The sequence below is a fragment of the Phaseolus vulgaris genome, chromosome 7, assembly GCF_051622355.1.
Source record: "Phaseolus vulgaris cultivar YP4 chromosome 7, ASM5162235v1, whole genome shotgun sequence".
NCBI lineage: Eukaryota > Viridiplantae > Streptophyta > Magnoliopsida > Fabales > Fabaceae > Phaseolus > Phaseolus vulgaris.
Window position 1 is genome coordinate 12,485,276 of NC_143504.1, and position 25,905 is coordinate 12,511,180.

Below are 25,905 nucleotides of genomic sequence, written 5' to 3' on the forward strand. Positions count from 1 at the left end.
AGTGTTCTTGGTCCCTGTTGTAAGAACATGTTACAATGTAATTTTAAAAATGTTCATCCTTCAATAGGTTCCACATATTTCAATAAAAAAATTATTTCTCTTACTATTTGTAATCTGGTAGTGTTCCCAAATGTATCTTATGAATGAAGGAACTTAAGTTAGCACCCCAAACACGTACATTGCTTCCCTATTCAGTCTCTTCCTTCCCATTATCTGACTTTGAATTTAAGATTGCAACTTTGCAAATGCCTTTTGAGAAAAGCAAAGATTCTAAGGCAAATCTGTTAACAAACAATGCAAGACCACATCATAGTCCATCATCAGGTAGGTGTTTATTGTGGATGTAATATCATATTACTTTTAGTTTTGCTACAAACTCTTGAGTGCCATTATCAGTTTCCCTCTTAAGAAATCTCCAGGATCAATTATATTCCAGGAATGCATCAAATACTTGTTAAAGAAACAAACTTTTTTCTCACAAAGAGCTCCTGGGAGTCTCTTTACTGCATTTAGAAGTCAAGAGAGAAGAAGTTGTTGAAATGTGAAGAAAGAGTATTGAAGTGAAAGCAACAAAGGCCTCTTGTTGAAATAAACCAACAGCAAAATAATTGGACGACCAAGTTTGTGGGGAAGCAGATGGGCTTAGTTTGCAGCAACGGAGAGGAAATGCAGAAAATGAAGAACCTTGGCAGCATTGGAAGCAGTGGGAGGCTATCAGCAGAAGAGTATGAGGATGAGGAGATTTCAAAGCTGGCAATCTCCACATTTCAATCTAAGGAAGAAGAAATTGAGAGGAAGAAAATGGAGGTCAGAGAGAAAGTTGAACTCCAACTTGGTCGTGCTGAAGAAGAGACTAGGCGCTTGGCACACATTTGGGAAGTAAGTTTCATGACATGGACAACATCATTTTCTTCTTTTAACTTCATAAGCAGACATATAAACATTTTTCGAAAAAGTGAAGGGAAAGTGTTGTTAGTGGATTCAATACCAAGACCAAACAATCCTCAAAGTAGCGTGGTGGAGTAAAAATTCTTGAGCATGATTAGTGTTACATCTCAGAGTTTGGTCCTGAAATTGACATCTTGTTTATCTTTAAATCTTGGAAGTGTTGGCATATACAATTTGGTCCTGAATATGTGTTAACTTGATCATATTTTAGTCTTTCAGAGATTAGTTAGTCCTCAAAAGTGTTAATTAATACATACAATTTGATGAAGATATTTCAGTTCTTGAAGTTAAATCCAAGCTATGCTAATATGTCAGTAGTTGTTCTTGTGATACTCTCTACTAGGAGCTTGAAGTGCTTGACGATCCCTTGAGGAAGGAAGTTGCAATGGTACGCAAGAAGATTGACTTGGCTAACAGAGATTTAAAGCCACTGGGACTTAACTACCAGAAAAAGGTATATTTTGCTCACTGGTTAAAAGCTGAGTTTACACATGAACATTTTATTCCTTCCTAAACACATTGCAATTTTGTTTACATTATTATCTAATCACAAACTGATATGTATAATAAATTTATAGACTTGTTAAATCATACTTACTACCATTTCTGACAATTAAACTCGTTGTTTTGAAGGGAAAAAAAATCATGAACAGTGTTAAAAATGGGGTGGTTTTGTATTTAATGTATGCTATATGGCAAGAGTGAAAACTAATCTTTGGTATGTTTCTGATAGGAGAAAGAGTGTAAAGAAGCCTTGGAAGCCTTAAATGAAAAAAACAAAGAGAAGGCTCATCTAGTAGCTACACTAGTTGAGGTATATTGCATACAATATCTTTAAATGAGCTTTTTCAAAAAGATTTTTAAATGAGTTTTCCATAAGTACAAACTAATTTATACAAGTTCTCACGTTGCTTCTTGTCATCTTTTTTTAACTGTTCTGGTAACCATGTATCTGTTGCCTTATTTGCACTTCTTTATATAGATGCTGACTGAGAGTGAAAGAATGAGGATGAAGAAACTGGACGAGCTATGCAAGATAATAGAGTCTCTGTCTCTGAAACCATAACCTATGCGTGGATGTGTTGTGTTTATTTGCTTGGTATATTTAATTTTCAGTGGCTTGTTTTTAAATGTCATTGCATTCTTATTATTCAAAATTCAAAATGCCTTGTGGACGGAACAACGAGAATAAAAGGGAAAAATAATTGAATGGTTTCTTCACACTGGATTGAATGAATGAAAAAGGGCAATTTGCAGACAAAACATATAGAATCAATGAGTTATGCACATGAATCTACAAATGCTTGGATGAGATAATCTTGCAAGGTTTTAAAATGACTGAAAAAAAAGTTCAGTGTTACAATTCATATGTTTGATAAGGTACATTATAATTAAATATTTTGATTAAAATGTCTATATTATAACCTTAACAAATGAAATATTATTTTAGGATAAACATTTTTAAGCATTTTGATTAAAATTTGTCTATATCAAGATAACAAGTAGTATGCAAGAGTTTCAAAATTGTAACCTTAAATTAAGTTAAAATTAGACCAAATTTGACATAATCTGGATCACTTGAACTCCTAGATTATTAGATATGTTCGTGTGTAGTGTAGCAAAGCAATTATATAAATTACTACAGACATTACCTCTCACAAATGTAATATATTATGTATTCTCAAAATAAGTGTGAAAGTAAATATACATAATTTTCAGTTAGCTAAGTTTAGAGGATGAATGTGCCAAAGTATGAAAAAGAATATTGAAATGTTGAAAATATATATTAAACGAGGTCAATGTACATTGAATAATGTATTATTTGGGATCCATGCTTTGGGTTCGGTATAAATTAGAAACTGTTCATACAAGTATTCTTCATATAGGTAACTGTTTGTACTCTGCCAAAAGTTTTGGAATATCGTCCATGCGCAACTGCGATAGGAATAACAGGAGACAATGAGAAAATAAAAAAGTAGTGTAGTTAAACATAAAAAAAATGACAGAAATTATATAATGGTTTAAAAGGGTAACTTTCGTATTTAATGTAATTAATCACAGACTTCAACCAAATTTAAAAAATAAAGTCTCTGCAACAATGTGTACCAAAAAAGCAATACCAGACAACCTGATGTACCGTTAGTTTCAATTTTCAAAGTAGTGCCACTGGCATATTTGATAATATTTGTATAGGTACTCAGAAGATTACTACTGAAATATAGCCAAGAAGAATATCTATGATTTTGGTATCACTATATCCAAGGAGAATATCAAACTATATTTGCAGAATAATTTTAAGTAAAAAGGCATATCCAAGGAGAAACAAAAGCACAGGTAAAAGGGACTATCCATTAACACAAAAATATACCTGAGTAGCATTTTTGACATGGTAAAATTGATGCATCACTTGTTCACTAAATCCAGGTAGCTGGGCAGATGCACTCCTTTCTCTAAAGAGGTTAGACAAACAAGCAACATAAGCCAAACTATTCACCACTCAATTAAAGAAAAGGGATAATCCATAAACAAATATCACTACAAGAAAATCATTAAATAGAAACTAATTTTAAATACAAAAATAATTAGTTACTATTTGATTAAATTAGAGACCATTTTATAAACTAAAAGAATTATTAGTATCTAAAGTAGTTTCTATTATTAATAAAAAATTATAAAATGGTTTTTAAATTAGTATCTAACCATTAGATACCAATGTTTTAGCTACTTACTACTTTATATTCTAATTAGTCTCTATTAGTCCTTTTAAAGACTAATTTAGAATCTAAAATATTAGTCGCTAAAACTTAGGTAGCTAATTTAGATACAAATTTAGAAACTACTTTAGATATGAATAATTTTTTAGTCTCTAAATTAGTATCTAATTTAGTTAATATAGTGACAAATTATTTTTTGTCTCTAAATTTGGTTATTATTTAATGATTTTCTTGTAGTGTAAATACTCGATTTGCGTCACGTGCTTGAAGATTCTTTTTCTTTTTCAATCAAAACAATTCTCTCAATTTCTTTCAGACCTCTCCAATTTTGGCATTAAAAAATAAACACTCTCCTCGATAACTAATTACTAGAGGGTTCTCTAAACCTTATGCTAAGATCTCCAAGATCCACTCTTCAAGGATTTGCTCAAGCAAGATAACAAAGATTGTCAGTAGATCAATAAATTTTAGAAAATTCAACCTAGCAACTTCATTGCGAACATAGAAGGTAGCAGATTAGGCCAGTACGAAGTTGACAATAGATGGTGTGTGATCAATTGCATACGAATACCGAAAAAAAAGAAGTAATAAATAAGCATGCAAGCCAAAATCTGCCCTAAACTTTGCCGAAAATAGGAGGCTCGTCAAGTTTTCCAAAACACAAATGCAAAAACAGTACAGAAAGAATTGGATGAAAGATATAGTTCTTACAGATAGTGCCTGTATATAAGACGTTGGTAATCCCGAAGCAATGGTCCAATCTCTTTGAGTTTAACCATATTTGGTTCAGACTTTCTCCAGTGTTTACGAATTGTTTCAATCGCCTTGTTAAAACATGAATTACTATTTCAATTAAAATTACGATGATATGGACTTATAGAAAATTTTCATGCAAGTAAAAGAATAATGGAATATTACCATTGAATTAGTAGAAACGTTTTCACCTGCTAATCTTGATGCTACTTCAAGAAGCTCTTTATCTTCAAACTCATTTACAATCTCAAGGCTGGAATTGGATGCCAAAACTGATATTTGCAATCGTCTTTGTAATTCAGAGAAAGGAAATTTCTCTGTTTGGCTTTCCTGACAAAGGTGTCAGCAGAAAACTAATCCAGGAGTATAATGTGTTACTTAGAATTAACAAATGAAATCCAAGATTGCCAAGCCAGTGCCACTAAAAGGACGTGACCAAAAAAGAGAATTGGCAAATAATAAAAAGGCAAAAACTGTGCTTGGGAGGAGGGGATACTGCCTTTGGAGTGCCCAAAAAAACACACCTCACCATAAAAAGGGCACAATAAACAGAAGAAAAAAGTATTTGAGCATTTTAAATTAATTTTTCATTATAAAATTAGCTACACGATAAAATATTATAAACATTAAAGTGATAAATTGATGAACATGATAATAAGATATAAATTAGAACATCACAATAAAAAACATAAATGTCTTAGCCAAAGAAAAAGCTCAACAAAAAGACATAAACAACATAGGTTAGGGAACCCTTGGTCGCTAATACCATCACAACAACAGAAATCAATCCTAGAGTACATCCACGAACTCATCATTAGATTCACATCCGCAGCTGTCAACACATCCATTTCATCTCCACTTGATTTCCAGTCATTTTCAATAATCAACACCATTTGATTTCATCCAAATTAAGCTCTACAATGCAGCCAGTGCCTTTTGATGATGACTCTGCTTATTATCCTGAGGTTTGGCTCCTAGTATTATTTTTACTTGCTTTACTAACACCAACTGCAAGCTTCCCTTTCCAACGTCATCAAAGATAGCTTTGTCTTTATCAACATATGCTTTCATATTCATCTTCATTGGCCTCCACTATCTCCCCATTTTTTAAAATTTAATTTTCACAAAAACCCTTGACCACCAAGAGTCCAAGATCCAAATCTAAGTATGTAATTATTTCGTTATCAATTTATCATTACTGTTTCCATCCTTTTAGCATCACATAAGAGATTAGTAGGCTGTTTTTTTGGTTTAGTACAGATATGAATACTTAAAATTGAATTTATAATATATTTCAATAAAGAATTAGAGGTGAGTAACTTGTCTAAATGACAAAGTCATGGCTAAAGTACTAGAGGCATACAGTTCCTTGAAGGACAATACCTCAGCTTGAAAGAAGCACTTAACCATTTTTCACACATTGTGCTCTGTCAATAAAAGTGTGGTTGAAACATAATTCCTGGATCCTTTAGCATTAATGTTCTCCTCCATAACTTTTATTGGAAAATGGATTGGCTTGCCTTAGCCTCATTATGTGTTCCTGCTCATGGATTTTTTTTAAGGGTGTTTCCAATTCATATTTGTCAAGACTGGGTTGCTCTTTGAGTTGACTCATTTAAATTTGCCGGTGTCTTTATTCCATCTATTTTTTCATTGTAGGAGAATTCCTGATTCTATTCTTTCCTAAGTTATTTGTTCCTTAAACAAAATCAAAATGAGAAAAGATTGTGATTTGAAAAACTATGTTAAATGAAAGCCACTTTAAAGATTAAAAACAACAGATAGGAACTCAAAAGTGTTAACACTTAGATAGCACAGTAGCAAAATTAAGCATTTAATAACCTAGAGAAGTGACAATGCTCCACTATAAATCGACAGAAATACTTAGTACTATATTTACTAATTTTCTTATTTAACCCAAATTATGAACATTCTCTTTAAATTATAAGAAACATTAAGGAGAAACAGAAGCACCAAGGAGTTAAGACATTTCTTTTCTATATTAAATTCATTTTTTAAAAATAAAACTTAAGATTAAGACAAATATGGGATGAGTGCAAGCAAAACAAGATTAACCAATACCTTTAGTTGAGGTTGAAAATCATCGTTAAAAGCAAATTCCTTACTTTCAGGAATATTTCTGGGTGGAGATGCAGTTAATCTATTTGCAATTGGGTCATCTGTGAAACATGCAAAAGAAATGAGAGGAATTAAGAATGCCACTTTTAGCTTCTGAATTTATTTTTTTATTTTTTTTATTCTTTTTAATGAAAATTCTCCACTAAAAAAGCATTTCTGGAGAGGAAGATTCTGGATTGAGTATTTAAATTACAGTACAAGAAGAAAAGTTCAAGGAATAGAATATTCCTTCCATTCAACTCAAAAACAGTACTCCGAGAAAGAACTCATTGTCAAACAAAAAAAATTATTTACCTCTATTTGCACAGTTTTTCAGTGAAAATATCTAGAATTGAAAAAAGTGTATTTGACAACAAAAGCAATTGCTTTGTAGACCATGATAGAACAATGAATACCTTGAGGGACTAACCACCATGGATCACCATAAGTCGTTTTCCCATCAAAACCGCCAATTAGCAGATATCGTGAACCGACAACTGATATAGAGTGGTATGCTCTAGCAGGAGGGGGTTCACTGCCTATAGAGAGACGCTTCCACTGTGCTGAAACTGTTGCAACCGAACAGACCAAGTAATTGAAGTTAGAATAGGCCACTTTTCCAGTAAAAACTTTGATTTTGTGCAGGACTTTGTCATAATTTAAATAGAACAGAAAGGTGCCATGTATGATTTGTCTAAAAAATCATGCATTTGAATATCATAGTTTACAGACAAGCCTCTTCAGCAAAAATTAAAGCAACATGTATCATACCATGAATTTCAAGGACATTATTGTGCATCATTAACCTATTGCTTCTTTTTTAAAAATAAGGTAACTCATCCAAAACCTCAAAATAAAAACTACTCTTTGAACAAAAATGTAAAATGTTTCATGGAGTATCATTAAGGTTCCAACAGCAATAAAGGATAGGTTTGTAACTCTCCAACTCATGAAGATTCATGAAGCTCACATCATAAAGAAAAATGTCAGTTGTGTGAGAAGTTTTAATCTATTATAGAGTACAAAAAAATATCGGATGCTGGATATTGAGAAGAGAGCCAAATATTTATTTGATAAATTTTAGTTTTAATGCTTACAAAGTGATAATAAAAAAAAGTATAAATAAAAAAAGAGCAACAAAACTGCAGCTAATTTTCCTTGGATACTACAGGTAACTTCATAAAATTCGACTTCTGAACAGGAACCAGAATCTCAGATTTCCATTGACACAAATGAAAATATTAGACTCCCTCATGCAACTAACATACATCATCTGTTTTTATCCCTCAAAACATTTAGTCAAATCCCCAACCGTATTCTGTATGTGAGAAATGTATGTGCAAGGATGCCAGAGACCATTAACAAGTTGGCTTTAACAAAGTAAATTGACACAGAGACAACAGTTATAACTTATAACAGTTAATAAATAATACAACAATTGTGATTGTTAGGTTACACATAGAGGAGGAGTTAGTTAGAATTAGAATAGTCATGAGTTAGTTACTTGATTTGCTAGTTAGATATAAATAAGAAAGAAGGAGAGGGGGAGGGGCAGTGTGTAATTTTTTTGTAGATTGAGCTTTAGCTCTTTGTGAAGGGGAAGCCCTTGAAGGAGAGAGTGCTCTCCTATTTCTTGTTTTTTTCTTTCTATTCAATTAAAACCTTTCTCTTTTCTTCTCTTTATAATTCTTGGTTAATTGGTCCGACCTGCCGGATCTGAAAAACAGAAAGTGAGGAAGAAAAGATGGAACAGAGAATGGCGGCAGTAGAGAAGTTTATCAGCGAACAGGGGAGATGGAATTTGGAAATGAGAGCGGAAATTCTGGGGTTGAAGGAAAGCATGCTGGACCTGAAAGAGATAAAAGAAATGCTGCAGGACATCAAGAAAGGGGACAGAATGTCTGAGGGAGGAGAGAAATCTGTTAGAAGGGACACCAAGTTCTTGAAGGAAAGCCTTCTGGACTTGAAAGAAATTAAAGAATTGCGTCGGGACATCAAGAAAAGAGACAGAATGTCGGAGGGAGGAGAGAAATATGTTAATGATGAAGAGAAGAAGACCCAAGATGTGGGAGAAGGTTCAGATATGAAGAATCACACCCTCTGCAGCAAAGAAAAAACCAACAATGAAGTGAGATTTGCAAGAGAAACTGAAATGATAAGGGCAGAAGGGGATGCATCAATAAAGAAAGTGAAGACTATGTGTTGTAATGATCTTTTTCTTGATAGGCCAATTATAGAGCTAACCAGTAAGAAAGTTGAAGGTGGAGGTGCAACCAAGCATCATTTTTTCCCAAATTCAGATTTACTTCATATGCATAAGAAATCATTGTGGGATCAAGATTTGATAATGAAGGTGGCTAGAACATCAATGACATCAGAATCTTGGAATTTCAACTTACTGGTGCAGAGACTTTTATACAAAACCCCCACTCATTCCCACCACCACCTAAGCCTCCAGACCTGAATTTGCATGCAGTAGCCAATGGGTTCCCTCCCTATGATAGACAATATCACAATACTTTCAGGAGAGTAGATAAAGATCATGGTGTTGAAGATGAGCCACGAAGTCAAGGTTCCACTGTTCCAACCTTGAGGACAAGGTTGTTTTTTGGAAGAGTGTATTGTTAGGTTACAAATAGAGGAGGAGTAAGTTAGAATTAAAATAGTCATGAGAATGTTATTTGATTTGCTAGTTAGATATAAATAAGAAAGAAGGAGAGGGGGAGGGGCAGTGTGTAATATTTTTGTAGATTGAGCTTTAGTTCTTTGTGAAGGGGAAGCCCTTGAAGGAGAGAGTGCTCTCCTATTTCTTGTTCTTTTCTGTCTATTCAATAAAAACCTTTCTTTTATTCTCTTTATAATTCTTGGTTCCTAACAGATACATACACTGATAGGTATAGTGAAAGTTCTCACCTCTGTCTAATATAATGCAGTCATTGTAATAGATATCATAACGACTCAACCATCCACCAGTTCCGTGGCCTCCAAACATCAACAACTGTAAAATCCTCTCCAAAAAAAATGAAAGGAATAAATAAATGACAGGATTTCAGGTTAAAGCAGTAAATTTATACAATTCTGACTGGGGATTAAGTATTAAAGAATCTAGAGGGGAAAGGGGAATCACAACAGCATAAAAAATTATTTGATGACATCAACCATAATCTATCTTATAATTCAACTTGATAAATATAAACTTCTTTCTGATTGGTAAAACTTCATTAAAAGTGAACATTTGATATCTCTTGAACAAGAGCACACGTAAGAATCTAAGAGAAAGTCATAAGACAAGTAAGGCAGAGAATTTATCACTAAGGAAAACTATAAAAGGAGAGCAAAGATAACCAACTTCCTAGTACCACACAAACGAAATTCTACATCCCTTGGAAACAAGTTCATGCAGCTCTTTAAACTTAAATAACCTTCACCAGCAATCAACGTGTTCACTGGTCACCAGGGCTACTGAGCAATCAAAGCCCCTTCTAGTGAACATTCCACCTTAAACTACAGAGGTATGGTAGAGAACACTAGGAAACAATCACATTTCCAGTATACCCATAACTAGAAGAAGTAGTTGAGTTGAGACAATTCTAAACTCCTAGCACTAAACAGTTAGTCCACAATCTCCTTCATGTTCATGAAATACCTCCCTTTATATAACATTAATTTCAAAAGGAAGCTGCTAGTCTTCAGCTCTCAAATACACAGAATAGCCAATCTATTCAACCCCCAACCCACCATAAAAAAGAATAATGATAATGATATTTAAATGTAGATTATTCTATTACGGGATAAGGTGGGAACAGTATAGAAATCCATGTTTGGCAGTAAAAAAAAGAAAGCAATCTACAAAATTATCAAAAACTAGAAAGAAAAGAATTTTGCAAATGAGATTACATAATGTCCTCCAGATGTAACTGTATGGCCGCATCGGGGAGAGGGTGCTTGACCTGGAAGCTTTAATTGAGTCCATCCAGGTGCTTCATTCTCTTTCCTCCATAACAAATACACATTGTTAGTACATAACCCCTCTTATTTAGAAGCTACCAAGAAATAAATACTTCTTAGCATAAGAAATTGTACTAAAGACGAGAGAAAGAAGTATAAGTACATTATAAGTACATAACCCATCTTATTAAGAAGCTACCTGATAGACAGAAGCAAATACAACATGTTGACAATAAGACAGGATTGCAGGTTTATTATAGGAGGAGGTTTAAAAAAATAACTAAGAATACAGTTGTAAGGTAGTTTTTACAGCGTAGTGTTTGCTAGAAATTAGGACCCCTTTTTATGGGGGGAAGTTTAGGGGGGAGTTTTTCAGACAATTGAGTTTTGTAACTGGATTAATCCAGTGGAAAGGAGAGTTCACTTTGTATCTTTTGTTGTATGATTGGTGAAATTAGAGAAATTCAGATTTACTTTCTTTGTTTTCTATTAAAATAGTGTTGATTCCTAACACTACCAAGAAATAAATATTTCTTAGTATAATAAGAAATTGTATTAAAGATGTGAGTAAGAAGTAGACAGATCAAAAGACTTTCTCCAAAGAAAATATAAGAAAACATAGAACCAATAAGCATTGAAAATGTTCCAATTCCATATAAAATCCCTTGAAATGGACACTTAAATTAAAACAAATGATAGCCCATCGTTTGCTACTGAAGACATATTAGAAAATGGAGGTCTCTTGCTGCCAATTCTCCAGGTTCCATTCCTACTACATGTTCACTTCATAATACAAACCCATTTATGCATTTTAAACCAGCACTTTCTGTCATTCCTTGCATTTTTTTCTGTCACTTCTATGCTCTGCTGTATTTATCTCGGGCATTGACACATGCTATGTTGAATGAAATGGAAATATCAGGTGCTCTTTCTACCAATGTTGTAATCTCTAAGAGGAAATGCACCTTATATATTTTGGAACACCTTGGAAAGTCATACAGCCAACTTAGAGAAAGAACATGGAGTCAAATGTGAAGCTTTTATCTGTAACAAGGGAGTATTACCAAACCTAACCAGATTGAATACTTGTCATAAAACTAAGTATTGAACATGTATCCTTTTAGCAGCTGTAAGTGTGATTAACAAATTCTAAAAGATTCAGCAGTAGTCATACTTGGGCATTATTATTTGTGAACTAAGCCAAGGACTTCCATGCAAAAATTGTAGATAGAAGACATGCGCAAGTAACTTGTTTTACAAATGCAAACTACACTAGAAATAGACATTCTTCTTTAGGATATTATGTTCTTATAGGAGATAGTTTAATATCTCAGAAATTGATAGAAATAATGTTACCAATGTAGTTGTGTTTTCTAAGATATTATGTAACCATAAAACTTGTATTTATAAGACCTATCACATAGTCTTCCTTGTGTAATTCAATTATAAAGATGGTAAAATATGCATACCTTCTTCAATGAGGCCCTTCAATGCCCATAAATCACCCATAATAGGTCCGCCTCCTCCTGTTAAAGTCAGGATATAGCACTCATTTCAACTAATAAATTCAAATTGGCATTACAGCAATCAATTTGTACGCCCCCTTCATCAATTCAGAGCAGTTATTTATTTACATACAAGTTAGAGAAGAAGAAAAGTTGCACATTCAAAACTAAGTCTAACATAATGTGTCAGAGAAAGAAATAGACTACAGAATGGGTTTTTGGATAAGTTTTATGATGTTTAGCAATCCAACAACGGTGCATCTTTGAATATAGAAAAAATTAATCAACATTTGAACGAGTTGAAATTTATTAGTTTCACTAAAAAATTTGAGTATCTTCAGTATTGCTTCATGACCATCGTGCTAATCTAAAATTTCACCATTTTTGCCCCTAAGTTTAAACCAAAAAGGAAGAGCTAAACCTTGCTCCCAAACTATTATACTAAAACTACTTCTTAAAACTGAAATGATAGTGAAAGTGAGGAAATTCACCAAATGGCACAAATTGATCATTGTTTGAGAAATTAAGACCCGCACTTCTATTTAACATTGAAACCCACAAAAACATAAATAGAAACAACAACTGGGAAAAGAATAAATATTCCCCTGATAAAATACTCTTTGACACACGAAAATTGCCTAGTGACACAGAATGTATTCTTTTTATTTAATAGAAGGACTATAATCTCAAAAACAGATCAACATCCAAACAAGGAGAACTGTGTCACTTCACCTCTTCCACCGTAAACAAGCAACCGTTTTTCAACCATAGTGGCAGTATGCCCACATCTAGGTTGTGGCAATGTTCCAGAAACTGAGAGCTCCATCCACTCAAGAGAAACTAAGAGAAGAAGAAAATTATGTTATACTTGGTTACAACTGGATAAGGAGGTAATTACACTGTAGGAGATAAAAATAATACTAGTGTCTAAGATAAAAACATCAGTTAACCACTTTTTTCCGTCCCATCCACCATACCTGCATCACACAGAATCCACCTCATTACATGTTTTGATTTACTCCAACACAGTCTAATTAGCATAAAAAAAAGTTCAAATTAAACACTATCTCACATAACAATTTTCCGGTTTCCAACAGCCGAAGCTGCAGCAAAATCTCGTGGTGATGGTAAGTCTCCAAAGCCAGTTAGTTCAGACCATTGCCATATGTCTGGAACAGCATCATTCATTCCAAGTCCCAGCACGCCAAAACAATGTCAGTCCTAAAAATGTCAGAAAGTTCCCTCACAGCATGAACTCAACAATGACCACACAAAATACATACCAGTATCCAAAACCCAAAAGTCCCCCAACCTGTAAAATTTAAACACCACGAATTATACCACACATTATAGTTATGAAAGAAATAAAACACCGAGATGCACCACAAACCTTTGACTCCCAAAACGACCACCAAAAATGAACATGTGACAATCAATGGCAACGGCAACATGGAAAGCCCGAGGGCTGGGACCTACATGCCCATCTGAACCACTTCCAGTGCACTCAGGCTGAAACCATTGCTTGGCCTCTAAAATATGTTAAATGAATAAAGAGTTCGATTTTGTGTATATGCATCGAACCACAATCACAATCACTATAAAGTCAAAGTCAAGTCAACTATAATTTCTCACAGATGGAGAGTGTAAAATTGTTATGCTAATAACTTTGCATCAAATTAAACACTTCAATTTTAATGAAAAACAACGAAAATAAGAAAAGGGATTGCATTACCAGTATCATAGACAGCGATATCACTGAGAAACTTCTTGTCGAAAAGGCCTCCGAACACGACAACCTTAGATTTGCCTATATTAACAGCGGAGTGACCACTGCCAGTGATACGAATGAAACGAACTGAGATTATGAAAAAAGAAAGCAACATCAAAGAGAATAAGAGACATGAGGAATCAGTTCATTACCTGCGACGTTGGGGAGGGGTTCCGGCGAAATCGGAAGAATTAGCACTTACCCAATAATACATTTTTCTTTTGTTTATTTTGTAATTCCTTCTGTTCGAATCAAAGGTTTGTGATGTAGCAATTCAAATCACGATCAACCCTGCTTCCACCGCTGCACTGTGCTTCTTTTACAAATCCCTCTGAAACAGGGTCTGAAGTGAAGTAATTAACAAAAAATGATAGATTAGATAAATAAAAACAAATTGTATCTAAGTGGTTTTCCAATTTTATCTCCATTAATATTTCTGGGTAATAATATAAAAGTCATAATAAATTATATAATTTGAAAAAAAAATAGTAAAGCATAGTGGAGGAAAAAAGAAAATAGGAAAAAACTAACAAAATAGTGAAAAAATATATATATGCTCATATTTTTAATTAAAATAAAATTATAAATGTTTTGAATGTTTGATTAATTAAACTTCTTATCATAACATATTTTTACTACCATATACAATCAATTATATATTTAATTATTTTTATGACAATTAATAAATAAAATAATACATGTTTATTTATAAAATATCGTAAAAAGATGCACTCAAGACTATTACCAATATATTTCCTCTGGTAATAATATACAAATATATATATATATATAATGATAAAAATATATTCTTCATTTGGTATACATACTTTTTGTATTGTTATTTTGTCTTTAATTATATTTTGAAACTTAAAAAAATATAACAATATGTAAAAGACATTCTTTGATTTACATATTTTACATTTATTACATATTTTGCACATTATAAAATATATTAAAATAAAAAATAAATTATGCAAATATTAAAACCATTATTATTTTAACTAAAACCATTATTATTAATTTTAATTTTTTAACAACATATAGTGACACAAAGTTGTTATTTTCCTTTAGTACAGTATGAAAAAGAAATATTTTTATAATTTTTTATTTTTTTTGTGTTATTTGTAATGTTACTATAACTCACATGCTAATTAATAGGATGAAACTATAATTATATATCACATAATCTAATATAATATTTATATATTTTCATTACCACAAATCTTTATCGGAGTAAACTATAATTAACATATTAATTCGATAAAACTATAATTATATATTACATAATTTACTGTTAGTATATATTTTTTACCACAATCTTTAAGAGTCTACTACCATGTAAATACCTATAACACCAATAACACATAAGCATGTAGAGAGTGAATCTTAATATAAAGTAAATACATAATATCATCTTTATACGGATAAATGCATTAAAGCATTAAAGTCGCATGTAGTCATATGTTATGACATGATTAGATAACCATGAATATCCTTACATCACCTACCTAGTATGGATGTCCAATTACCAAATCAGGAGCACCTTTTATATATGTAGACATTACTTCATAATTTATCATCCATGAAAGGTCATCTAAAAAGAACAAGTCATGCACAAAACACGACATACATCTCAACATCAATTATATATTTATCTGTATAATATATAATTAAGTTCACCTTTTGTACATCAAATCATACATAAATACGTCAAACAAAAATCAAATCATCACCATCTCAACATATTTTCACTTGAGTGACATCCTCTTACTTGAGCGATCTCATCATTTACAACTAGATAACACTCATTTTTGCTTGAGTGACACACCTCTATTTGAGCAAAATACAACATGAGAGCAACACCATCCTAAGTCTCTCATCGCTCCTACAACTATCTCATTGCTTGAATGTTGGTAGCTTGAGTGTTACCACCAACACTTTAGTGATGACCACTTGTTGGAAGTACTTTTGCAATTTCCATAAACTTTTTTCACCATCATAAGAACCTGAGCGTCCAACCAGTGTACAACATGTGTACAACTCCTTACTTCTTGCTCAACTGTTTAGACATAAAGGTTAAATTATTAGTCATATCGCTTGAGCATTATATATGGCTCCGAAGGAGATATAATAATTTTAACATTTCTTTTGCTCAAGCTACAAGTCAATACTTAATTCATACATCACATCGCTTCAACAACCAACCTATCATTGAAGCAACATAATATAGTTACTATAATTAATACATATCGATTAGGTTTCACCTTATCAACTTGAGTTATCGAGCAATATTCAACTCGAGAGCAACTTCAACAATCCAAACACAAACATTTTTCAAAGTTTTTTCCATCATCAATAAATCACAACCTCATAAACTCAATAACTAAACCAAAATGATATCATGACAAGAACTATAACAATATTATCTTTATAATCTCATACAAAAATCCATATAACTCACTAGTAATTGAACTTTGTGCATTGAACTCATAATTCTCATCGCACATTTCATTTAACATTATCTTTCATATAATCAATACAACAAACAACAACACTTTATATATAAAAAAATTATTAAATTATTTTATTTCGATCAAAATAGCCTTTTATTCAACAAATACTCGAGACTCATTTAGAAATTCAAACAATAAAACAAGTTTTCAAAACTCCACCCTACATAATACATCATCTTTAAAATCCACTTAAAAATTTCAAAGATAAATTAATTACCAAAACCAAGATTCAATTGTTCTAAACTAATAGGTATTGCACTAGATTTGCATGGTCTAAATTTGACAACAAATATTATTTAGTTAGAGAAAATGCATAAAGAGAACTTTTATAAAATGGATTTTTTAAAAATAAACTTAAAACAAACATTTAACTTTTATCTACAAACTTCTTATCTAATTCATTTCTAATTCTATTATTAAAATATTGCTGAATTTTACATTATTTTTATATTAAATTATTTTATTTTTACTGAATAAAAAATTTATTTAATATCAATACAAATTAGTAATTGAAAAATCTTTCCACTTGAAAATAAATATATAATAGTTTTATTTTAAAATATCATTATGCAAGGGAATATACTCTTTTAACCACCTTTAGCAATGATGCATTATAATTAAAAATGCAATTTAAAAGTTAAAACTATTATTTATTTATTATAATTTATTAAATAAAAATAAACATAGAATTCTTTTGACGTGGTAAGAACTTGGGAAAACAATTTAAAAAGCTACAATAAAAATTTCGCAATATAGAAATAGAAATAACAATAATTAAGAAGAATGAAAAGAAAAAGGTGAGAGAGGAAAGAGAAGCGACCGAGACAAAGATCCTTCCTTCCATGGTTCCCACCATTTTTTCTCTTCTCTTCACTTCCTCAATTCTCACCACAACTTCTTTTTCTCTCTCTTCACAACTACTTTCTCTTCCATCACTCGCAATTTCACCATATTAACAATCTTACTGTAAATCATATTTCTGGGGTTTTGCTCCACCAGCTGGATTTCCTACTTTGCCCAAGATCATGCAAAACTCCGTGCACGATCCGCAAGATCAGAGGTATTTTCGATTTTCCCGCGTCTTTCCCCTCTTTATTATGCTGCTTCGCCTCGTACTTTCTGTTTTTGGTTTTCGGCTGTGAGGGTGTTTGATGCTTTTGAAGTTTTTCTAGCTTGCTTTCTTCTCGTCTACTTCATGGAAAGAGTTTGATGGTGTTCCTATTTTCGTAGTGGTTTCGAGTTTTTAGTTTATTGGTTGTGGTTTGGTGCCTTTGTTGTGTGATTTATTGTTTTCCATAATTGGTATTTGGTGCGTGAGGAATTTTTGTTTTGTGTGTGATTTGGTTGGATTTTAGTTTTTGGCTTCGTTCTTCGGACATGTTTTTACTATTCGAAGTAATCCAGAGAAAGTTTAAGATCTATCTAATTGAAATTTGTGAATCTAACTGTGAGGTCGCTCTAGAGAGACGTATTGGGTCTGTTCTTGAGAATTATACTTTTCTAATTCTGGACCTAGGACTTAGTTGGGTTCCACTTGTGTTGGTTCGGCGAGTAGTAATTGTTACTGACACATGGGTGAGAATGCCCTCTTCCCTTGGATATTCATTCCTCATGTTAGTTTGGAACTCTAGGACTAATTGACTTCATCTATCCTCGGAATTCAAGTTTGAACCCAATTTTCTGGACACGTCTATTAGATTATATTCAAATTCACAAGGAAAGCCAATCTTAGAAGACTAGCCTGCGGTATCTCATTGCTTAAATACCATGTTATGCCTCCTTGTTTTGGACATAAAGTTACATTTCCCTTCCAAATTTGGGATACACAGCGGTCAACTGCAGCTACACACTCAGAATAGTCCTTCCCCTGGTCGCTCCTTTATAAGATGCCTCTCCCACTTTGCCCAACTCTCTGGTCTCAGCAAAGGCACTAGCTTTCATGGCTCACAAGCTGATGTAGTACAAGGCTTCTAGATAGGGCAAGGATTCAAGGATTGAGAGACGATCAGTTAAACATAGCCAATGAATGGGCTGTTTCTTCTGTAACAAACCAGGAAAAGAAAGTTATTTATAATTATGGATTTATGATTCAAGGAAAAGGTCTGCCGTACAACTGTCGAGGTTTTGCTTTTATAGTGCAACCTAAGCCCTTCTAGGTTACATGCTTTCAAGCCTAACTCTTACTCATTACCAATGGCAAAATGTAATCCTTTTAATCTTACTTCTAATCCAAACACATTAGGAATCCTTGGACGTAAAGTATAAAATCAAAATAAATATGATCTAAATTCTACCCATTATCATTTACTTGAAGCTACCAATATTGATGGGCTTGTTTGTTTAAGCTTAATAAAACATGAAAAACTTCTATAAGTAATATAAATTCTATAAATATGTCTTTTAATTTCAAAACACCTTTTATTTTAAAAGCACACTAACAGGCCCTAAAATAACTTTAGACCAGTAGTTCAAAAACCTGTCTGGTTGATCCAACTCATTATAAACTGTGCGAGAAAGAAACAGAGAAATGTAAGAAAGTGAAGGAGATGGGAAGAGATATCCAAATCTTGCAGTAGAAGCTTTCTGATTAGAAATTTGAAACTAGTGTCTCTGAATGATGAGAGCTTAAATTCTCTGTTAGAAATATAATGATATTGTCTTAGAATATTTTAGAGCATCTTAGATGATCACTTAGGATTTATTCTTTTATATTTTGATTTATTTTCTTAGTTAGTTACGATCTTTATAATTATAGGAATATCTGATTGGAATTAGATTTATTGGAAGGTGATTTATAGGTATGTCATATCATGTATATAGGAATAGAATATCCTATAATTATTTATATTTATAGTCATCAGCTTATATAAAATGGATTCTGTTGTGTAATCCATAGACAGTTCTGATAATCTCTCACATTTATTTTTTTCTCTTTCAACAGTCTCAAATGTAACCCTACATAAATCAGCTAGTTGCAACTGTCAGAGACTGTTAGAAGAATCACAAATATATCTGACAGTTGTCATTCTAACAAAACTTATTCTGAAAAAAAAACTTAAAATTGGCCACAAGGAAATTGAACTTCTTTCCTGATGTTTAGTTATGACTAATTTGATCACTAATCCAGTAGTTACCTATAGCTGATGCATGCATATATATATATATATATATATATATATATATATATATATATGTAGAAGACCTATTTGGGGCACCTTTTGGGAGTGAGATGCTCGTTTCATCTCTGTATTCTTCTCATTTCTGTTTTGCATTGGTGCACTGCGTTTTCAAAAGCTTTCTGTGGAATCGTCTCCTATTTCAATCCGTGCTGGACCAATCATTATACCAATAATCAAGTCTTCATTCAACTGATGGAATACATTCCATTAACCTGGGAGCATTAGCTGATCTGGTACATCAATGCATTCTCTTATGCCCATTTCAATGTTGTCTAACTTTGCTAACTTCCCCCTCTCAACCCGTATCTTGTTTGTTCTGGAAACACATCTTCCTATTTCATCTTTTCCCGAATCTCAGGAATGAAATAGAAGCTCAATAAGGAATAGCAAAACCTAGTTTACTTGCCAGCTCAAACTGGATGCAAACTTATGGTTGATGCCATGGAGAATATAAAGCCCATATGCGAAGTGGAAAAAGTATCTTTTTCTCTTTCTATATATATATAGATAAATAGATAGATACAGATATATCCATCTTCTGTCTGAATAACACACATGAGACACTGTTCAACCATAGTTCCACAGCCTGAACCATCTAACATGACAATATATTTTTACTAGTTCAATAACTAGTCCAGCTTTTAAATTTTTAACATAACTCTGCTAATAGATATTTACTTTTCTTATGCTCTTGCATTACAAGTCCATGAAGGGAGCTCATCCCCCAAAATGTTAGCTTATTGGGTGGGAGAGTCTTATGACTTAAGTACCACATTCAGCTTTTTTTGTTTGCTCACTGCTGGGTATAGCATAATTTAGGACATTTTCCTTAAGTAAAACACTCTTAAAATAAGTGAACATTTTCTTTGGCAGGAGAGAAGGGCTTTTTTTACTTTCTATTTAATGTGTATGAACTCCTCTATTTTTATTTTGTTATTGAACTTCATTGTTATTTATCTTTGGCTGGAGAGAGGGACTGGGGCAAGGTAAGTCACTGAGAGGAAAGAAAAGGAAGGAAGGATATAACAAGTCGCCATGAAGGTCCTTCCTCCCTCCAAATTTAGTCAGCATAAATTAAAGAATAGTTGTTTAGGATTTTCACTACCGACTTAGCATTACAATCAGTTTTCTTTTATTTTTCTTCCCTATCAGATATTTTTTGAACTATATTAATTAAATGTGTGTTGCTTAGGATTGCTTCCAGCACGGAGGATTCAACTGCAATGACTATTGAATTCCTGCGGGCAAGATTGCTTTCTGAAAGGTCCATCTCAAAAAGTGCTAGACAGAGAGCCGATGAACTGGCAGAAAAGGTATGTTAAGTTTAAGTTTCCTGTATTATGGAGTAAAACATGCCTGATCCGTTTTAGGGACTGTTTGGATACTGGTCAGAAGAGTTTTTTGAGAACTTCTCTACTAGAAATATAGAGTTTTTTTTTTTTTTCAGTAGAGAAGCTCTGAAAAGCTCCTCTCACTTTGTACCCAAAATGGCCTTTAATGCTCCCTTATTGACACTAAATGTTTTCTCCATTATTTTAATCAGGTCATGGAATTGGAGGAACAACTAAGGATGGTGATTCTTCAGAGGAAGATGGCTGAGAAGGCCACTGCTGATGTTCTTGCCATTTTGGAGAGTCAAGGGATAAGTGGTGTATCTGATGAATTTGATTCAGGCTCAGACCTTGAAAATCCTTTTGATTCTAGTATGAGTAATGAGTGTGCAAAAGAGGATGAGGGGCCTATGAAATCAAAAGGAAGACAACATGGGTCAGATGAAATGTCTGGTTCCAATGAAGATTCTTCACTAGTATCCAGTAAAAGTTTGTCCTGGAAAGGACGCCATGATTTGTCCCATTCTCTTGAAAAGTACAAGACCAAGAGTACTAATGTGAGGAGGCAAAGCAGTTTTTCATCTTTTAGTTCTTCACCAAAGCATCGCCTTGGAAAGTCATGTCGCAAGATAAGACATAGGCAACCCAGGTAAGTCGTAACCTTTTTTCTTTCTGATCAAGTTTTTTATCCCCATTATGTGACTAGTTTCCACAGAGAACACTGATATTTTCCTGCTTGTTCTTCAATTAACAAAAAATATGCTTTTTTCTAGTTTAGACTTGGTTCCAACTAATAGGCTTAGGGCCTTTCAATTACCAGGGTTATGTTATACCTCTGGTTGCTCAGTTACTGTTTTGCAATCAAATCTGATTTTAAAATAACTGTGCCTATAAATTTGGTTTTTCTTTTGATAAATTCTTGATCCCTCATTTTTTACATACCTTTTGAGGAAGTGTCTCAGAAAATTGGTAATGCTAAAAGTACTAATAAATTAGTTTTTCTGCCTGAGAGTGTTTATTATATTACTTTTTATAGTCTTGTCCTCTATGCTCCAAATTCATATATGAATAACCCCTGAATGTAATTTGCATTTTTTTTTTCTCTTGTAACACTTGTCTTCCTGATTGCTTGTGAAGTTGATAAGTATGTTTTGTATTTTCCCAGGTCAGTAATGGAGGAGTCTAGAGGCAAGTTTGTTCATGTTAACTGCCAAGTAAATGAACTTGTATCCTCTTCTGAAGGATTTCCAAATTTCCGAGATGGTGGATCTAACATCCTGAAAATAGAATCTAAAATTCAAGAAGAGGATGGATCAGAGGCAAACCTACTTAGCAAAAATCATCACATAGATGGATATGGAAGAGAGAATGAAATGGAAAAGGCTCTTGAACACCAAGCCGAACTTATTGACCAATATGAAGCAATGGAGAAGGCTCAAAGAGAATGGGAGGAGAAGTTTAGAGAGAATAACAGCACAACACCGGTATGATTCAGCTAGACTTACCATATTCTAAGTGTTTTTTCTTGAAACTTGGTGTTTGGTTGTTGCATTTATGACAATTGCAGGAAGGTTCAAATGATTTTAGGCATAGTTTGACATTAAATCAGAATTAGAGACTCCAGTTTAGTTTATAAATGTTTCTATGTAGAGAATGTCATTTAATTTGTGGCAATGTGCTATTTATTCTAAATTTTGCTACATTTGGTTGGAGCATAACTCATGTATCTTTAAGGAGATTTCATTGGATCAGCTGACGGGGTTATATTAACAATTGGAAGTATGGTGGATCTCGTTGAAAACTATGGCAGCTTTAAAGCGCTACTCTCTAGTGTGGTCGAAAATTTTTGGTGGCACCATGTTTTCAATGTAATGCCAAATATAGCATAGGTGATTGACTTCTATTTGGTGTAAAGCAAATGTTCTTCCTTTCCTTTAATCTCGAAGGATTTGTTAGCTTTTCTTCATTGGTTTTTATTGTCTTATTTTAATGTTTGTATTTTTTCTTTCAAGAGTTTGGTTAAGGGAGGAGAGCACAGTGATCTCGTGCAATATACTAATTGTACAGTGTTAGACTGTTAGTCAATGTTGAGTAAAAGTTACTTGTCTTTATTTTGACATGAGTAATTGCAATTTGCAAATTTAATACAGGAAATAGATGTAACAAAAATATCATCTTGAACACAAAACATAGGTGCATTGGACAATCCTTCAGGTCCTGAAAGGCTTGAAGTGTTATTTGTTGAAAAGTACAAATTTTATTATAATTTCATTTGCGTTTGCAGTTGAATATATTTGATAAAATTAAAATGAGGACAATGTATAGGTTTAATCTGCCTTGTGCTAAATTCAAATTTAATTAGAAGAATGTAGTTTATTATAATAAGCTCTTGAACGCATATTCCTATGGATGCTTTAAAGAAAGTTAATGCTGAAGGTTCAAGATTAGTCTTATATCTCTTATTTTTACCAATGTATTTTGTAGTTGTCATTTATGGTCTGTTTGGTAGAGAGGGGAGAAATAGAGTATGTGGAAATAAATTTAATGACTAGAAATAAAATAAAAAATTAAATGTGTTTGGTTGAAGAGAAATAAAGAACATATGAGGAGAGGGATAGAGAGAAGCGTGAAAATGAGTGAGAGATAGAGTAGAAAAGTGTTTGCTTAGATCACCTTTTTAATTTTCTCTTCGCTGCTTCTCTCACCAAACATACTAACTTAAATCCAACCTCTTAATTTCCTCTCCTCTCCGACCAAACATAACATTAGAATTAGAGTAAGTAGTGAAGTAACTTATTAAGTAACAAATAGGAAAACTGTTTTTTATCCAAAGATTATAGTAAGCTCACATGCAAAAATATGGAAGACCTTTGAAAAAGTAGATGTAGTGAACAAATTCAATGAAACACATGTATGAAGCTCGGTTTGATCAAAATGTTTGAGGTAGAGTGTTTTTTGTGTATTATATGTCAGCTTTTTAATCTATGCTTCCACTATATTAAACAAGTAATAATTTCATTCTCCTGATGGTTCAGTTAATACAGTTCATGTTATTTTCTTCTATTAACCTTGTGCATCTGATGATTTTATGATTCAAAATAGGTTATTTAATGCTTTCTCATTCCATGTAAATCACCTGAAGTCTCAAACTTAGTTTTGGATCCTAAATTATCCAGGATTCATGTGACCCGGGCAATCACTCAGATATGACTGAGGATAAAGATGAAGGCAAGGTTCAGATTCCATATGCTGCTAAGGTGGTTACCTCAAAGGCTGAAGAGAGTAAAGGAGAACCCGGGGGTGTTTGCTTATCAGAAGAAAAACTCAAAGCTGAGGGCAGAGAAATTATGCCAAAAAAACACGATGATACAGATGTTTACAGAAACCAGAAGAGCACAACTTTTAGCACTTCTGATTTCCTTGGTCAAGAAAACTCACACTCCCCACTGAAGGGAAATCAAAATGAGATATTGGTAAATGGCCACTCTCAGTCTTCTGATATGAACCATCTAGATCAAGGTAGACATAGTTCCTTTCCAACTGATATTCATGGTGTCCAGCACCAACATGATGCTTCAAAAAACCAAAAGGATCTCTATGCATTAGTTACTCGTGAACAATCTCACCAATTCGATGGTGTTCTTGAATCTCTTAAACAAGCTAGAATATCCCTACAACAGGAACTTAATAGGTTGCCAGTAGTAGAGGGTGGGTACACTGCTAAACCGTTGCCTTCTGTTAGTAAAAATGAGGATAGATTTGAAATTCCTTTCGGGTTTTCTGGTCTCTTCAGACTACCAACAGATTTTTCTGATGAAGCAACTCCTAGATTCAATGTCCGTGATCCAACTACTGGATTTGGTTCAAACTATCATCTTAATGGAACCATGTCTAGAACTTCTGTTGGTCAGTTTTTCACCAATCCTCCTCACTCTGGCAAAATGTTGATGAGCCCGTCTGCTAATGATCAAGCTCTTGCCACCCGATACTTGGAAAATGGGTCAAGATTTAGTTCTAGTCAGTCTCCTTTTGATCCTTTCTCAAATGGAGGTCCACTATCTTCCAGTAAATACTCGTATCCCACGTTTCCCATCAATCCCTCCTATCAAAATGCAACACCACAGATGCCATTTGGTGATGAAGTTTCAAGGCCCTATTCAAATAGCACAGTTGGGGTTCCTCTTGCAAATCGTTTCTCATTTAATGACGATCATTTAAGATGAAACATGTATATATAATTTCATTAGGTTAGCAGCTAAGCTTGGTGTAAAAGTAATGGTTTTTCTTTGTTATGTACTTTAAGGTGATTCTCTGTATTCTCTATAGTTGTGTTGGGAAGAGATTTTTGTATGACAAAATACACTCTAAATTATTCCATTAATCTGAACTGTTTTTACTTTAAATGCCGAACTGAACTATTTATTGGTCATCAAGATTGTCGCAGATTTATCTCTAGATTTGATAATTTGAACCTGAGATTAAATTTGATAATGTGAAACATGTTTCAGTGTGTTAATCTCACAGTGATAGAAGAAAATGGAGGGGAGGGTAGGGAAGGAGAGGGGATTTTTTTAAACCTTTTTGTTTAGTTCAGTTTTTAGGAGAACAAAATTCTTTTTTCTCTTCTATTTTCTGTTCCTCTTCAATATTGGAAGGATCAGGAGGAAAGAGGAGGTTGGAAGGATCAGGAGGAAAAGAGGAGGTTAGTTAAAATATTTTAAAGTATATTGATAAAAATATTTTTATTTATCTTTTATATCTAAAATTATAAGTGTGGAAGAAAATTATTTGTGTTAATTTTTCCTCTTTTCTTGTGAACCAAATAAGAAAAGGATTATTTTGCCTCTTTTCTTTTAAAATTTCTCTCCTTTCTACCACACAATTAAAAAACATCCCTCCTTTCCCTTTCACTACCATCCCTACTTTAAAATGGCATCCCTTCTCTCTTGTTGAATTAAACATATTCTTGGTAGGTTGAAAACAAAATATAAACTGACTTTAAATTATTGAATGTCATTTGATATGTGATTAAATTAATGAGTGACCAAACTATGGGTTTGGTTGAATAAAAGGTACAAGTGGTCGAGAGTTTTTTCTTCTAGAAATATAGATTCTTTCTAGCAGAGAA

The 25,905-nt window shown here is 33.0% G+C and overlaps 3 protein-coding genes across 6 annotated transcripts; 2 read left to right on the forward strand and 1 right to left on the reverse strand.

Moving 5' to 3' along the window:
* Positions 1-382: 382 nt before the first annotated feature.
* Positions 383-2,211, forward strand: LOC137827847 (uncharacterized). 2 transcript variants are annotated; one of them, XM_068634201.2, is made up of 4 exons: positions 387-879; positions 1,292-1,402; positions 1,682-1,762; positions 1,931-2,211. In XM_068634201.2, the coding sequence occupies exons 1-4, from the start codon at positions 637-639 to the stop codon at positions 2,012-2,014; spliced, it is 519 nt and encodes a 172-aa protein (XP_068490302.1). In that variant the 5' UTR covers positions 387-636; the 3' UTR covers positions 2,015-2,211. The 2 variants fall into 2 exon arrangements, with proteins under 2 accessions (XP_068490303.1, XP_068490302.1); XM_068634202.2 differs by lacking the exon at positions 1,682-1,762 and having other exon boundaries at positions 383-879.
* A 490-nt stretch (positions 2,212-2,701) lies between these two features.
* LOC137827849 (Galactose oxidase/kelch repeat superfamily protein) lies at positions 2,702-14,153 on the reverse strand. 2 transcript variants are annotated; one of them, XR_016523118.1, is made up of 16 exons: positions 13,907-14,153; positions 13,719-13,816; positions 13,377-13,515; positions 13,270-13,298; positions 13,059-13,155; positions 12,908-12,963; positions 12,719-12,826; positions 11,951-12,007; positions 10,431-10,522; positions 9,447-9,531; positions 6,950-7,102; positions 6,498-6,595; positions 4,581-4,768; positions 4,374-4,486; positions 3,317-3,398; positions 2,702-2,883 (listed from the first exon to the last, which is right to left on the reverse strand). XR_016523118.1 is itself a non-coding variant. In XM_068634203.2 (16 exons), the coding sequence occupies exons 1-16, from the start codon at positions 13,966-13,968 to the stop codon at positions 2,827-2,829; spliced, it is 1,491 nt and encodes a 496-aa protein (XP_068490304.1). In that variant the 5' UTR covers positions 13,969-14,153; the 3' UTR covers positions 2,702-2,826. The 2 variants fall into 2 exon arrangements, 1 of the variants encoding a protein (XP_068490304.1); XM_068634203.2 differs by having other exon boundaries at positions 4,581-4,745.
* A 2,864-nt stretch (positions 14,154-17,017) lies between these two features.
* Positions 17,018-25,180, forward strand: LOC137827904 (transcriptional regulator ATRX). Of its 2 annotated transcripts, XM_068634278.1 has the most exons (6): positions 17,049-17,327; positions 19,562-19,679; positions 20,639-20,759; positions 20,990-21,426; positions 21,943-22,261; positions 23,954-25,180. In XM_068634278.1, the coding sequence occupies exons 3-6, from the start codon at positions 20,670-20,672 to the stop codon at positions 24,998-25,000; spliced, it is 1,893 nt and encodes a 630-aa protein (XP_068490379.1). In that variant the 5' UTR covers positions 17,049-17,327; positions 19,562-19,679; positions 20,639-20,669; the 3' UTR covers positions 25,001-25,180. The 2 variants fall into 2 exon arrangements, with proteins under 2 accessions (XP_068490378.1, XP_068490379.1); XM_068634277.1 differs by lacking the exon at positions 19,562-19,679 and having other exon boundaries at positions 17,018-17,327.
* The last annotated feature ends 725 nt before the right edge of the window (positions 25,181-25,905 follow it).